The sequence below is a fragment of the Anarhichas minor genome, unplaced genomic scaffold, assembly GCF_050575085.1.
Source record: "Anarhichas minor isolate MPS153535 unplaced genomic scaffold, ASM5057508v1 ptg000023l, whole genome shotgun sequence".
Classification (NCBI taxonomy): Eukaryota; Metazoa; Chordata; class Actinopteri; order Perciformes; family Anarhichadidae; genus Anarhichas; species Anarhichas minor.
In genome coordinates this window covers 6,651,839-6,666,648 of record NW_027466469.1, presented here as the reverse complement: position 1 = coordinate 6,666,648, position 14,810 = coordinate 6,651,839, and the positions used below count along the sequence as shown (strand labels likewise).

The window sequence follows — 14,810 nt, the reverse complement described above, 5'->3', positions numbered from 1 at the left end:
AAGCTATCTTAAATACGATTAGTATCCTTTAATCCAAACCACTTAAATTGCTTATGTTATGCCTTAGTTATTTTCTAAATAATGGCTCAACGGTAAAGCTCCTGACAAGCCTTTAGTAACAATTAGAGCAGAAACAAGCAAACCAATACATTCCTGTTCCTCACTTTGTAAAGAGGATGAATACAAGTTGGACTTGTAAGTCTGTACTTTAATTTATTTTCTGACAAAATTCTAATTGATTTATAATAATTTAATTCATCATCTGGAGTATGCAGAATTCAGTCAAAGTACAATATGTGAAATATCCTGTGGTTATAGCATTCTACTATTTTACGTTTTTGTATAATCAGAATTAATCAAAAAAATGTGACAATGATTTCCTGAGTGTAACTTTTCATAATTTGGCATATCAATGTTTGGATGTACAAATATTGGCGCGTTTCAGCAAATATTATCGGAAGGCCAGTGTTCATTAATCCTGACATGCAACAGGATTATGAAAGGATCCAGTTTTTGTCCTGTCAGGGAATCAGCCACTAATCTGTTCCCACAGCAGACACATGGGATGAGCACAGGAGACGAGAAGGAGGGAGGGTTGGGAAGATTAACTCACCACTGCCTTTTACCTTTCTAATCTTGTGTAACTGATAGGCACAAATAGGCTTCACCCAGTGGCCAATGACCTCAGTCATAGACATGCAACTGTTTATGTAAGCCAATATGCTGCAATTCACAGAATGAGATGAGAGGTGGAGAAGGTTACGCTTAGTTAGCACTTTGATATTTGAGCGACAGAGACATGTCAAAGTGGGTCCACAGTAGTCTTCTCTGTTGAAAAGAGACACATATTTATGTGATAATGATCCAGTCGAAATCATTCCTCAACACTATTGGATTTTCAGTCTTCACTTGATGCATGATGATGGATGGAGGCATTATGTTTTGGGATTGTCTGTCCGTCCCATTCTCATCAACGTGATATCTCAGGAACCCAAACGTCCACTTGTGCTCAAGGATGAACTAATTAGAATTTGGTGGTTGAACGTCACTGTGACCTCACAAAACACATTTTTGCTATAACTCAACAATTCATATTCTAATTATGACAATGTCTCAAATGTCTAAGAGGATAAAATGATGAAGTGATGACATCTTCGACAGACATGAATGGAAACTGCAACTTGACTGGTTGGCGGAGGCACACAACCGCAAGGCGGTAATCCTAGTTTTACCCATAAGAAATGATTGATGTTGTCTGTTCTTCAGGAGTCTACGGCAACGTCAGAGCCAAGATGGGGCGGAAGGAGATCATCTGCAGCTGGAAGAAGAGCACCAGTAATATCAAGGACGTGTTTGACTTCAAGGGGAAAATGGGATCGTAAGTACTGCTGATGATGAAAGTAAAGACAGACAAGAGAAATAAATGTGTGTTCGAAGACATGGACTAGTGTCAAGGTTCATTCAAGGTTCAACGCTTTTTGGTAACTAGTTAAGACAATTTTAGACAAAGCTGCACAAAAAAAAGTTTAGAAGCCTGTCAATTCACTAATATGGATGTTCAGGATCGAAATGTTTCTTGGCTGAAAATAATCTCATTTGGTCAGGTGATACAGTATGAGTTGTAGTCGTGAGGAAAAGCATGGAAACCTGCAGCCGATATGGTTGTTTTTCCACATGTCATGGTTTGGGTGGGTGGGATAGTCATCTGTCTACGTGCACCAAGACACACCAAACTGCTATTTGACAACAGTTTGTAAATCACAGAAGATTCCTGTGTCACACTAGGATGCCATTTACTGGAGCCTTATTGGAATCAGGACTGGTGAGGATAACTGGCAGGCAGGAGGTAGGCTTGCTTCAGCAGCTTGTGGGATTGAATGGTTGTCGGTCAGAAAATCCTGAAGATACAGAACGATATGTTCTGCTTACTGAAAACAGCAGGCACAGTTCACATCCACAAAAGCATCTTTTGAGCTTTTGTGTTGGAGACAGGGAACATGCGGGTATTATGAGTAAATACAATGAACCCTCATCCAAGGATGGGACACACGTCTTTGTTGCAGCCAGCAGCCTGATTCCCGCTACTGTTTTAGTTACAGTAAGTAATTTCCCAAGTTCAGAGGGCTGTCTCTGGACTAATCAGATGGAAGGAGGTACTGCCGTCTGTCTCCCAGTTACCAGGCTCACTTTGACCTCTGGGCTGAGGGTAATCCCTTCCATCTTCCATTAAAATTAATCAGGTGCAATGTTAATATTGACATTTTGTGTTGAGTGCCTGCAAAACATCAGAGCTTATTTACATTTTAAGAAACACTATACCTGATTCTGCTATAGCTCCAAACAGCTGTTTTGATACCTCTGCCCCTCACTACTAACACCAAATTATGCTTACCTTATACCTTAGTTTGCTGAGTATAAACCTAGTTTTTACCAGAAAGCTCTTTTTTTTTTTTTTACAATTTAAAGGGTCACTGCACTCATTGTGTGTGTTAAAGTCAGTTTACCAGTCATGGCAAACATCAGCCAGTGAAAACAGGTGTATAATGTCAGCTGATTTGGCACAGACGGGCCTAACAAAAGACAATCCAGCTGCATCATGGGAAACGTAGGATGCAACATTTTTGGAGCCTGACCCACACTAGGGGATAAAAGTCATCTTTGCCTCTGCCTCATCAATTTTGAAGTCCCGCAACTTTATAAAAGAGCAATACTCAATCGCTGGGTTGCCCTTTTAACAAAACAATCAAAACGTTTAACACAAGCAACTTAGCATCAACTTTAAACACATTTATTACAGCATAACATTACCATTATGATATAAATCACAACATATTTCATCAAAGAATATGAATAAGTAAACATGACTAAACAAGAATTTGGTGCACTCTAATATTGAGGTTCCACACAATAATATGTGATTATTACCAAGTGCCCTAGAACTTCCAAAGACACTGTGGTTAAAGCAAACTATATTTCTCTCCTGTCCTGTTATGTGCTTTATCTGCATCAATTCCAGAAATGTAGCGAGACCAGGTTGGCTTCACATCACCTGTCAGAACAATGACCAATAATAAATGGCTGTTAAGTTAACTGCAGGTGTTGCTTCCTTAGAGTTGTCCTGCAGCCTCAAAGCTGCTTAAAGCCCTCCTCCCTCGACTGGCTGTGAATGAGTTAGTCTCCTGTGTGTGTGTGTGTGTGTGTGTGTGTGTGTGTGTCTGAAGTTCTTGAGCACTGACGTCAGAGCAGCAGTGCTAGAACATCCTAGCACCACTTCGTTATAGGATTTAAGAGTCTGACTGACTATATTGGTGGATGAGGGAGGAGGTGTAAGCAGGAGCAGGTGTGTGTTTGTGCCAACAGGAAACAGAAACGTGCTACCCTGCACACCAATCAGTGATGGACTTAAACCGCTTTGCAACAGTGCATTCAGTTTTCAGATTAAAGATTTTTTAATATCTCTAGTGAATCTCAAGTGATTCGTATTTTTTAAGGTGGAGAAAATGTGTGAAACAGCATGTTCACAGGAAAGTCAACATCTCCACTGAAGGCTAATTAAAGACTATTAATAGTTATAAGGTATGATGGGCTCCAGTGACGTTCCTAGACTAGGTTATGAAAGTTGATCAGATGATTTAATTGTGTCGATATGTATCGAATGAAATATGCTCCATTCAGTAAGGGCTAATATCCTGCTCTAACAATACAGACTCAGATGTAACTTTCAATCAATGGCAAGTATCAGTAGGCCAATCGAGTCGAACCCTAATTCAGAACACAGTGCACAAAAAATATGATGGCAACACTGCATTCATAAGGCGTGTTTATAAGTCTCCCTTATTGGGTTTGAGGCCTCTTAGGTCACAACTGCTGTATCACCTGAACAGATGCTTGAGTCAGTGGCCAAAATCAGGGATTAAACCCTGGCTATCATCTGACTGTGAGCTTAACGAGAATAGCTGCCATGCTGAAACCCAGCCAACGCCGACCAGCCTCCATTTGTCTCTGGGCTGGGACTGGATGGAGCACACTTTATGTGGTCTCTGCATTAAAAGGGATAATACTTAAAGACAGGATACACTTGTTTCCTTCAAAATACATCTGTAAAAAAAGATGTCTTAGCTTCCTTATTCATTCTAAACCACCAATATTGACAGTACTGAAAGCAATTTCTGGGTTGTGAAGAAAACTTGGGGAGGAGTGGAGATGTGTGGATATAATAGGGACCCATTTCAAGAGAAAGAGAATACATGCACTGTCACATTCAGAAAGTAGATCAGCTTATCACTCCATTCAAAACTCATGAGAGTGGTATTTACTGATGCATTTTATGAAGAACAAAACATTAAAATCTCTTAAACTTGTTTTAACCACATCCCTTATTTCAAAAAACCCATTGACTTTGAGACGATGGAACCAGAAGTGCAAAAATGCTGACTCATTTCTGGGCTTTAGGACTCATTCCTGCAAAACTGTATTCAACCAAAGCCTGCTTGAATGTGATTAGTCACCACGACTAGGACTACAAATGAAAACCACAATGCTTCAGTGGCAAAATCTTTTCCTGTTGCCTGGAGATTCTAGATGCGAATGTAGAATGTGTTTACAGAGATTACATTAATGCTAAAGTCATGAGCAGAGAAACTCCAGTCCGTCGGCATCGGCCTGGTGCTGGCAGTCAGGGCGCTTATGATGCCAATCAAAATAAAGCATAAACACTCAGTGTGCCGAGGTTTAGCCTCGAGGGGGTAAACCAATACAAAGTACTTTCGAGAGCGTACGTAATAGAACTTGGTGAACGTTTTCAAATAAAGTTAGAAAAGTGAAAATAAACAGAAGTGATGCATCTTACATCTGGGGACCCTAAAGCAAGTGACCCGTCTCATGTCTGGGGACCCGACTGTCTTTCCACTTAAGAGGTCCACAGTTGTTTCAAGGGTGTAAAGTTTAATAGTACACCCATCTAGGGTGACTGGATTATTGTTTTTTAAAAAGTATTTGCAGGTAATTGTTGATGTCTTGATGTAAAGGAATATTAAACCAGAACAAAAACCAGTACTTTGAATTTAAATTCTAATGAAGGAATAGTATTGTGTCCTTTACAGTTTGATATGTTTGAGCATTTCCACAAACTGATTGCACTCCATTAACCATCACTTCAATGGTTGTATCTCTGTCCTGTCTGTTTTTGTGCAGGGGTTCTTTTTCAGAGGTGTATATGGTGAGAGAGAAGACAACAGGAAAACTGTCTGCCCTGAAGTGTCTGAAGAAAAAACACCTCGCTCATAGCAACCTCGAAAATGAAATCAATGTACTGAGAAGGTAAAACACACACAGACTTACACCCACACTCACACACACACACGCACACACACACATGCACACACATTCATACAGGTGATTTCCATTGTGTTCGAGTTAACAAAGAGCAGTGCAGCAGCACTTTTCTGTTCCTGTTGTATGAAGTCAACACTGTGTTGCTCTTTAAATTTATTGAATTGCATGTGTATCACCTTCTTACCTTTGTCTATAAACAATCTGTTTTGAGTCAGAAGTTAACGAGGGCCCAGTTCTTCATACGTGTACATACACGTGTGAAGAACTGGCCCAGGGTCGAGAATAACATCTAGCATCTGTCTAAATGCAACATCTGCTACTGAGGACAACAGTGATGCCTCTACCTCTTACCATTTCAGGATACAGCATGAGAACGTGGTGGGACTGGAGGATTTCTATGAGAGTCGAACGCACTATTACCTGGTCATGCAACTGTAAGTGGATTTATTATTATCATCAAGTATTACCTTGGTGGAACAAAATATTGACAGGTATCATAGTGAGTGGAATTAAATCTGACAATAACAATACATTGTAAGTGTTCTTCTTTTATATATGAATGCCATAACATTATCACCAAAAATATACCAACAGAATGACATCTGCTTGTTAAACCCCTTAACATACAGTTTTCACCTTTGGTTTCCCCTGTAGCTTTAAGACTGGAAAAATCCTTCTTATTCCACACTTTAACTGTGGGATCTCCCTTAACTGAGGTTTTACAGGCCTACAACAAAACCTTTTTGTCCAACAGAAGTCTTTGTCCACGTGGCAGGTCAAAGGTGTAGCAATAAGATCCCGAATAAAATATAGATGATTTCCTTTGTGTGTGTGTGTGTGCATAGAGTGTCAGGCGGGGAGCTGTTTGATCGCATTATAGACAAGGGGGTTTACACTGAGAAGGACGCCAGCACAGTGATCAAACAGGTGCTGCAGGCTGTCAGCTACCTGCACGAAAACAGCATCGTACACAGGGACCTGAAGGTAAGACACACACACACACACACACACACACACACACACACACACACACACACACACACACACACTATTGTCCCCCATTGGATAAAACACCAAAACACATCACAATAAAATACTTTTCAAACAGAGATGTTTCCAAAGTACTGTGTGCTTAAATTACTTAAAACTTTACATTTACATAATTGTCTCTCTCTGTCTCTCTCTCTCTCTATGTTTCTCTCTGTCTCTCTCTGTCTCTGTCTCTGTCTGTCTCTCTCTCTCTGTCTCTCTGTTTCTCTCTGTCTCTGTCTGTCTCTGTCTGTCTGTCTCTCTCTCTCTCTGTCTCTCTCTGTCTCTCTGTCTCTCTCTATCTCTCTCTTTCTCTCTCTGTTTCTGAGCAGCCTGAGAACCTGCTGTACTATAGTGCAGATAAGAATGCTAAGATCATGGTCAGTGACTTTGGTCTGTCTAAGACGATGGAGCACGGTGTGATGTCCACAGCCTGTGGTACACCAGGATATGTTGGTGAGTTATTGTACATACACAACAGGTTTTTTGCAACCCTCCCTTGAAAATTGTTAATTTAAATGACACGACTAAAAAGGATATATGACTCAAAAGTAAATTACAATCCACTGTTACTTAAGTGGTCTATCTGTGGTGATGAGGAATCATAGAAAAGTTATATTATACGGTGTGCATGCTTATTGAATAGTTATTAGAAGCCCGGGTAGTCTGTTCAGTATATAAGCACAATCAACATTCAGAGCCTTCCTCTCAGTGGCCAACACAGCAGCGTTCACACAGGAGTTTAGTTCTAGACCCGGTGCCTTGCGTTGAGGAGTGCTCAACTATATCCAGTTGGTACCGCTCCACCTCCCGCACTAGCGCTGGTTCCTTCCCCGCCAGAGAGGTGACATTCCACGTCCCTAGAACCAGTCTACGATGCCAGGGGTCAGCACACCTGGGTACTTGCCTTTGCCCGTCTTCATGTTTCAAATGCTTAAATGTATTAGCAGCTAGTGAGTACACATCGTCATAATGACACGTTAAAGTCAGTGGTGTTTAAACTGTAAAACTTCTATGGGAGGTGTTAAAGATTAATACTATCATCTATGTGACATAATCATTTGCCATTGCTGGGATTTATACAAGTAAAGATATTAAGATGTTCAAGACTAAATCATCTCGTAGTTTCCAGAAAACGTTGATCAGAGCAATCTTATTCACAGTGTAATTATGCTGTTGCATTTTGCAGCTGGCAGTTAGTAGAAACATAAATATTAGAGGACATCCATGGTAAAAGTAAATTTTTTTCTGTTAACCTGCATCATTACTGTGTGTCATTCTACAGCCCCTGAGGTTTTGGCCCAGAAGCCCTACAGCAAAGCAGTAGACTGCTGGTCCATTGGAGTTATCACTTACATCCTGTGAGTACATTTCTGTCCTCCCACAAGCACATTACATGGCTGTTCATAATTTGGCATAACAGACTGGACAACTGAGGGGATCTATTAGTTATGGAACAGTTTTTTCCCACAAAAAGCTTACATTTGAAAGTTTACTTTGAATTATAAGCCTGAGGTTATGCAGTAAAGACATACACTTTTTTTGGTAGATAAATCATAATTCTTTCATCAGTTTGATACAACCGGAGTTATAGCATATCAAAAATGTATATAGGATTTACAAAGGGTGGATGTCATTGGATTAGCTGAGTCAGCTGCTTGTCTCTGTGTTGCAGGCTCTGCGGCTACCCTCCATTCTTTGAAGATAATGAGACTCGTCTGTTTTCAAAGATCATGAGAGCAGAGTACGCCTTCCATTCACCTTTCTGGGATGACATATCTGAGTCAGGTAAGGAAACAACAGAAAAAAATTCACTTCTCAGTCTTCAGAAACGTTTTTGACATCTGATACCGTTGGACTTTTCTGGGGGGGGAATTGTACTCAATTTTATTTGTTGCTTTGATGCTATTACAAATGACTGGGACTTGGTCTAGGACAGGGGTCGGCAACCTTTTCTATTCAAAGAGCCATTTTGGCCTATTTTCCACCAAATAAAATTTGTCTGGAGCCGCAAAAGCTATTTGATATCACAGCTTATAAAGTTGTATATATAGTTATATTATATATACAAAAACTATAGTTTGTTGTATTTATGAAAATATAGAACAAGAATAAAGACAATTCTTGACATGTTTTTGCAATTTTACCTGTTATAACAATATCAAACTCTTATGAAGAGGAGAGTTTGCTGCAGCAGCTGAGAAATCTCTCTTTGTCGCTCATCTCCAGCGTGACACTTTTCAGCACATGCTGTGTGCTTGTTCTGGAAGCATAGAGGTAAGTCAGCATCGTTGGCAGTGAAAGCAAATGAATACGTCCACGCAGAGTTAAACTCTCTATTTTCCTCCGTGACTTTTCTTTCTTTGGATTTATCCATGGATAGTTTACAGAGGGCGGGGGTCTGAAAATCATGATTAGCCACCTGCAGGGAAAAGCGCTTGACAGGGGTAGAGGATTTAACTGCCTGTGGGAATAATTAACATATAAGATTCTGTTCATTCTTGCTTATAAATTATATTCTCTCTGAACACGTTTCTCTTTTTGGAGAACGTCATGTGAGATAACGTCTTCGATTAGCGCAATTTTCCTGCTCTTCTTTCTATTTCCTCGTCTCAGACCCGTGTGTCACGGTGTGTGTAAACCTCGCTCGAGTCAGGAAACTTGTCAGAATACCCATATTTGATTGGCTGAGCTGCATCACGTGATATGATTTGCAATGCATTGGTCAGTGTGTTTCCTGCACCGCCGAACAAGTGCCGTAACGGCTGAATAAGAGGCGCCAGTTAAAGTTTAAACTCGGTGCCCAATATGTCGCGAGCCGCAGGTTGCCGACCCCTGGTCTAGGACCTAGGCCAGACCTAAAGCAGCTTTAATCAATATTTTTATAACAAAATCAAATTCAAACACTGCTGCAATGTGAAAGGGGTCGCTTGTAGTGCTGACTTTACAGAGAGTTATCAGCTGAATCTGCAGCTCCCCTGGGCTTTACAGAGTAGTGAGTTCCAGCTCATTAGCTCTCAGGCTTCATTTTCAGATGCAGCAGGCAAATGCAGTCAGCAAAAAAATAACAGAAGGCAGACACAGTTAGAGACATGTTGTGTGTGTGACTCCCTGTCATGTAGCGTGAAAACCACGACAACTTCAAGACTCCTGATTACAAGACAGCAGGTCAGGTAGTGTGACCTCAGCTGAAGACACCGTACTGCCTTAAAACTTGATTTGAATTTAGATGTGACTGCTTGATGAGTTGAAAGTTCAAAAAGGTGGGGCATGTTATACCACCAAGTTTTTCTTGCAAAATTCTGAGCTTCTGTAGTCTTTGTAACACATATGAGGTTAATGTTGGAGTAGCTAGTTTTATATTTATTCTGTTACTTTGCAGCACATTATTTTCTATAAAAGTTCCATGAAGTGCATTGCACTGTTGCATTATTAAAAAGGGAGAGTTGAAAGAAAGTGTCATCTTACCATATATAGTCAGCATGCATCTGGACTTGAAATATTCTTTAAGTCTAAAAGACTCAAATCCAGCTGTGGTTGTTTAATGTGACAAAAACAGTGTCACTACTATAATTAATCTCAGTGTTAAGTAAGTATAGATCAGAATGTGTTTAGAGCTTAACCTAATACAGACCAGCATACCTACTTAAATCATACTTACCTCCCCCGCTGCTACAGAGGTTTGATCTGTTTGCATTAGAGCAGATATAATTGAACTAAAGATACTAAATGGGCAAGGACAGTTCTCGCTCACCTGAGGGATTCAGAGAGCTTGCATTAAGAAACATGTCAGACGTCCTTATAACCTAATGAGTAAATGTAGGAGAAAAATAGATAGATTCAGTATTTTAAAACCATACATAAACCATAAACCATACATTGCAGGATCTACTTTCCTTTCTTATTCTACTTCCAGTTGTGAAGCATAAGTATCAGCATAGTGCTGTCACCTACTGTTACATACCTCCACTCCTGCAGAACGACTAACACATAAAAATGTCTGGAAACACTGGGACAGTGCAAACTAATGAATTGATAAGTAATTAATAAGCAAAAGTAAATGCCATGTAAGGTGTGAAGAAGCAATATAAATATTATTTTATTGTTGTAGATGACTTGACTTTTTTAAGAACTTTAAACTAAACTAAAATTTCAGAAGGTCATCTCATCCACATAAGGGTCAAGGATAAGACACTGTTTAAAGAAGTACAACAATACACAACACCATACAACAATAAAGTCTCCTTTATACACCAGCTGTTATCCAAGCTTCAACATCCCTTAAACACACAAGCATGAGATTCGTTCTGCAATTACCCTCAGGATAAAGTTACAAGTTGAGTTAGGGGAGAGTCACAGGTGCTCTGTTGTTGCCGTCTCTTGTTGCAGCCTGAAAGTTCAAATTGCATAAACTTTGGCAAAATACTTTAGATGGAATTATGTGTATTTTTGTATGCTTGCAGCAGGTCCGAGTGCTGCATTGTAATCAGACACTAACAGATGAGCATGCCATGTCTCAACAGCCAAAGACTTCATCAGGAATATGATGGAGAAAAACCCTACGAAACGCTTCCTCACCGAGCAGGCACTCAGACACCCATGGTGAGTCCTTTCTCTTGTTACGCTCACACGCACTTACGCACGCACACACGCACGCACACACGCACGCACACACACGTCTTTTTTTTGTTTTCCAAATGAACTAATGTCAGTGACTTGATTGCAGGATTGCTGAAAACACAGCTAAAGACCTGGACATTTATCAGTCTGTCTGTGAACAGCTGGAGAGAAGCTTTTCCAAATCCAAATGGAAGGTAAGAGACACTGCTGTCGGCTCATGGACTACTTTATATTGCAACCACATTTGCTTTTATGGGCAACCAACATAAGCTGAGCTAACCACGCAACATACAAACAAATACAGTGTATGCAGCCATATTTTAACTAAATATGAGCATTTGAAACATATTGAGCCGATTGACAAACAGTGGCAAGGTGGATTACTTTGCATTTTTGTGAGTTTGGGATTTTGCTTCCTCAACAAGATAGCATTAGCGAATGCCTCAGTTGCAAATTTAGACATAACATTTCAGAAAAAATTGTCTTAATGTAAATAATCAACTGGGGAAGTTTCATGTTGATATCTATTATTTAATTTTTTTACCCACTCACCTGTAGTGTCTTCAAAATGTATATCTTTAAAGGCCGTTTTCTCGAAATTTCTGAGCCAGAAGTCTCCACTTCAGTAGTTCTTACATACACCAAACTTTCCAGTTTCATTCCTCTCTATGTTCTGAAGGTTTTTACAGAGGGATTTGTTCATATATCATTCATAACATGATTTATACAACATTGTATTACTAAAAACATGGAGAAAATGAATTTTTTATATGGCTGATGTCGGTTGATGTCTGTTAATTTTGAACCTAGCTTCATTCAATGTTCACATTTCGGTTTGCAAATTTTAAAAGACAATGCATCATTTGCATATTCAAACATACATTTTCAGAAAACTTAATATAAGAAATAATTGTCTCAATGTAATAAATCAACAGGGGAAGTTTCATGATGATATCTATTAGTTACATGTTTTACCCTATTTAACTTGGGTGTCTACAAACTGTTTACAAACTGTACCAATTGAATTGAGGTCAAGTCAATGATTAGTGACACAGTCACTTTTTATATAAAGCCAACCATGACATGTTCATGACAGGCTGTCCTTACTGATTCAAGACAGAAGTTTCATGATGTACGTAGGCAGCACCATTATAACCCTCTTCCTTTGTATGGGCATTTCCAACAGCAAGCCTTCAACGCAGCCTCAGTAATCCATCACATGAAGAAACTGCAGTTGTCCCTCACTGAGCCGCCCCCCTCACACCTCATGCCGAACATCACAGTACAGGCCTCCCAGAATGACCAGGAGGCGCTGGGACCCTGCCACCACGGGGCTGATGCCCTCGACCCAAACGGGAATCCACTTCATGCAGCCAATCATCTATCCTGCAGTAGTCCTGAGTCGGGCAGTTGTCTCTGTCCACCACTGAGAGCCAGTCACAGTGAGCCTGGCAATGCCCTCACTGTTGATGGATCAAGAGAGGTCAATAACTTCCTTTCAGAGATCGACACTCCTTTCAGGCCATCTAAGAGGTGAGAGCTACCGCCCTGCTCCAGCTGCTGGAAAATCGGGCAACATAGAAAAAAGTCTATGACAATATTTCTCCATATATATTTTTTATTTGGACATAAATATGCCTATTTCATGGTGAAACTATGAGATTAATATTATCTGCAAAAAGTATTGGCAATATTTTATCTGTTGCATTTTGGAGATAAGTTATGTAGATTAGGTCCTAGAATCGGTACCCCACAAGTGATTATTACTCTGTCTGTGTCAGAGGTATGCGATATTGAATTGCCTATAGTATAACAATTCCACAAACATTACCTTTTGGTAAAAAAACACTCCTCAATCTATAGATTTAACGCCTGGCCCAGTGGTTCTGAGCGTTTATCATTAACTATTAGAGTAAATAAAGAGGTTATATTATTTTCATATTATTTGTATTTTCATTAAATGCAGTGGATAATATATCTCCAGTATGACATTATATAATTATTGTTCAAATGCTTTTCAAGTCTGTTTATATGTTGAGATATTTTGACAGTTGTATTTTTCGCGTTTATGTGTGTGTGTCTATAATCCTGGTTGTGTGTGATGTATCACAGCATGGATGCTGTGTCTCAGAGGAAGGACCAGCCGCTTCAGTCTGGAGTGTGTTCTGTCATGTGATTGGCTGGCTAACCAGAGATGAATCTCATGCAGGTAAAGTGTCATCTCTCTGTCAGAATTTAGATGTTGGCTATACAAATTGCCAACTCAGACCTGCATCTAATTGATAACACATTTTCAAAAATCTCCCTTTTTTAGTTTGTCTCTTGAGTTGACGACGCTCAGTGGCATCCCTCTGGATATGAAGGTGTTGACACATCTGCTGCTCAGCTTTTTCATGTCTGCTGTGGTTCTCTGCTGCAGAACACATGTTCCATCGACAGACACACACATAAAAACATATCTGCACTATAAAAACACTTTAACATGGAATGACTGCATATCTGTAATTAACACCACATTAAACAGGAATTCATTGATTCATATAAACTGTGTCACACTAATGACATTTATTCACTTCTATCTATTGTCAACATGTCACTGAATACCATTGAAATGTATTTGTTTTGAATAGCTTTAGGGTACATATGCAATGTGAAAGCTTTTTAATGTTTTCATCGTATTTCACTGACATGGCTGTACCTTGAATTCCGATGGCTTATAGGTTTTTATAAAGCTGATAAGCTTTTTTAGACTCTGAAACTTTTTTAAGATACTGAATGTATATTCACCACTGGAGACTATAACCAAATCAGGGAATGCACCTTTAACTGTAGTGTTTGGACTGTTGAACCTGACTGAAGATTTTTGGACATGTATTATTATTACACCAAGATGAAGGATGGTTGTTATTATTCATGAGATTAAACTTTACTTTGGAGTCATGGAGGTGGAGTCAGTGACTCCCAGTGTTTTCTGTGACATATACATAAGCTGCTCTCTTGTGCTCATCAAGTGCCACAAGCTGGTGTAAAGATGCTGTCAACACTAATGATGCCATAGAGATTCTGAGTTCACAAATGTAGTGACATATTTGTTTCTTTTTGTATTATTTTCTCAGCAAGTATGTAGTAATTACTCGTCATGCTTCTTGTGTTGAATGGATCTCCAATGAAGCTTACAAAGTATTAACAGGCTTTTATTTCAATACTGTGGATCCTGCACAAACAACGGATAAAAAACAGAAAATAAATAATGTAACTTTTTTAATTCAACCATTTTCAGCTGTGAAAAATACAATAATTGTGGTGCAATGCAGTGGAGTGTATTGCTGCTGACAAATAAAAGTTTGTGTTGTCTCTTTGCTGTCAGAAATTCAGAAGCTGTGGTCTTTTTCTATAATGCTTATATTGACAAAATCACTATGTCACTTGTCAAATATTGATGATATTCTATCATATATACTGTATATATGAATGTATGTATATATATATGTATGTATATACATATGTATGTAAATATTTATATACAGTATGTATGTATGTATATATGTATGAATGTATATATATATATGTATATATTGGTACATTCAAAAGGTATTTACACACATTGTGGATTTCTGATTGTAAATGTAACCTACAGAAGCCCCCCCCCACATATTATACCACGTAGTTACGTGGTATAATATGTCATTGATAGTTATCAATGACAGTCGCTCGATATGCTATGTCACTTGCATATTCAATGTATTTGCAGAAACGTACAATGTCAACTTTTTTTCCTGGAGACTGGGCTGAGAGTAGTTCCACTCTGAACCCCTCTCTCTTCAACC

The 14,810-nt window shown here is 39.3% G+C and overlaps 1 protein-coding gene across 1 annotated transcript; it reads left to right on the top strand.

Annotated features, from left to right (window-relative positions):
• The first annotated feature begins 289 nt into the window (after positions 1–289).
• Positions 290–13,159, top strand: LOC142955402 (calcium/calmodulin-dependent protein kinase type 1D-like). Its single transcript, XM_076096910.1, has 12 exons — positions 290–308; positions 1,288–1,378; positions 5,194–5,319; positions 5,694–5,768; positions 6,180–6,318; positions 6,696–6,819; positions 7,649–7,724; positions 8,039–8,151; positions 10,887–10,965; positions 11,090–11,177; positions 12,170–12,516; positions 13,096–13,159. The coding sequence occupies exons 2-12, from the start codon at positions 1,293–1,295 to the stop codon at positions 13,157–13,159; spliced, it is 1,317 nt and encodes a 438-aa protein (XP_075953025.1). The 5' UTR covers positions 290–308; positions 1,288–1,292.
• The last annotated feature ends 1,651 nt before the right edge of the window (positions 13,160–14,810 follow it).

What these genes read in the sequence shown, in the direction of transcription:
- LOC142955402 (XM_076096910.1), top strand. Translation starts at nt 1,293, where the DNA reads ATGGGGCGGAAGGAGATCATCTGCAGCTGGAAGAAGAGCACCAGTAAT. An exon ending in TCGTACACAGGGACCTGAAG is followed by an intron (nt 6,319 to 6,695) that starts GTAAGACACACA and finishes GTTTCTGAGCAG; the next exon opens with CCTGAGAACCTGCTGTACTA. An exon ending in TGGTACACCAGGATATGTTG is followed by an intron (nt 6,820 to 7,648) that starts GTGAGTTATTGT and finishes GTCATTCTACAG; the next exon opens with CCCCTGAGGTTTTGGCCCAG.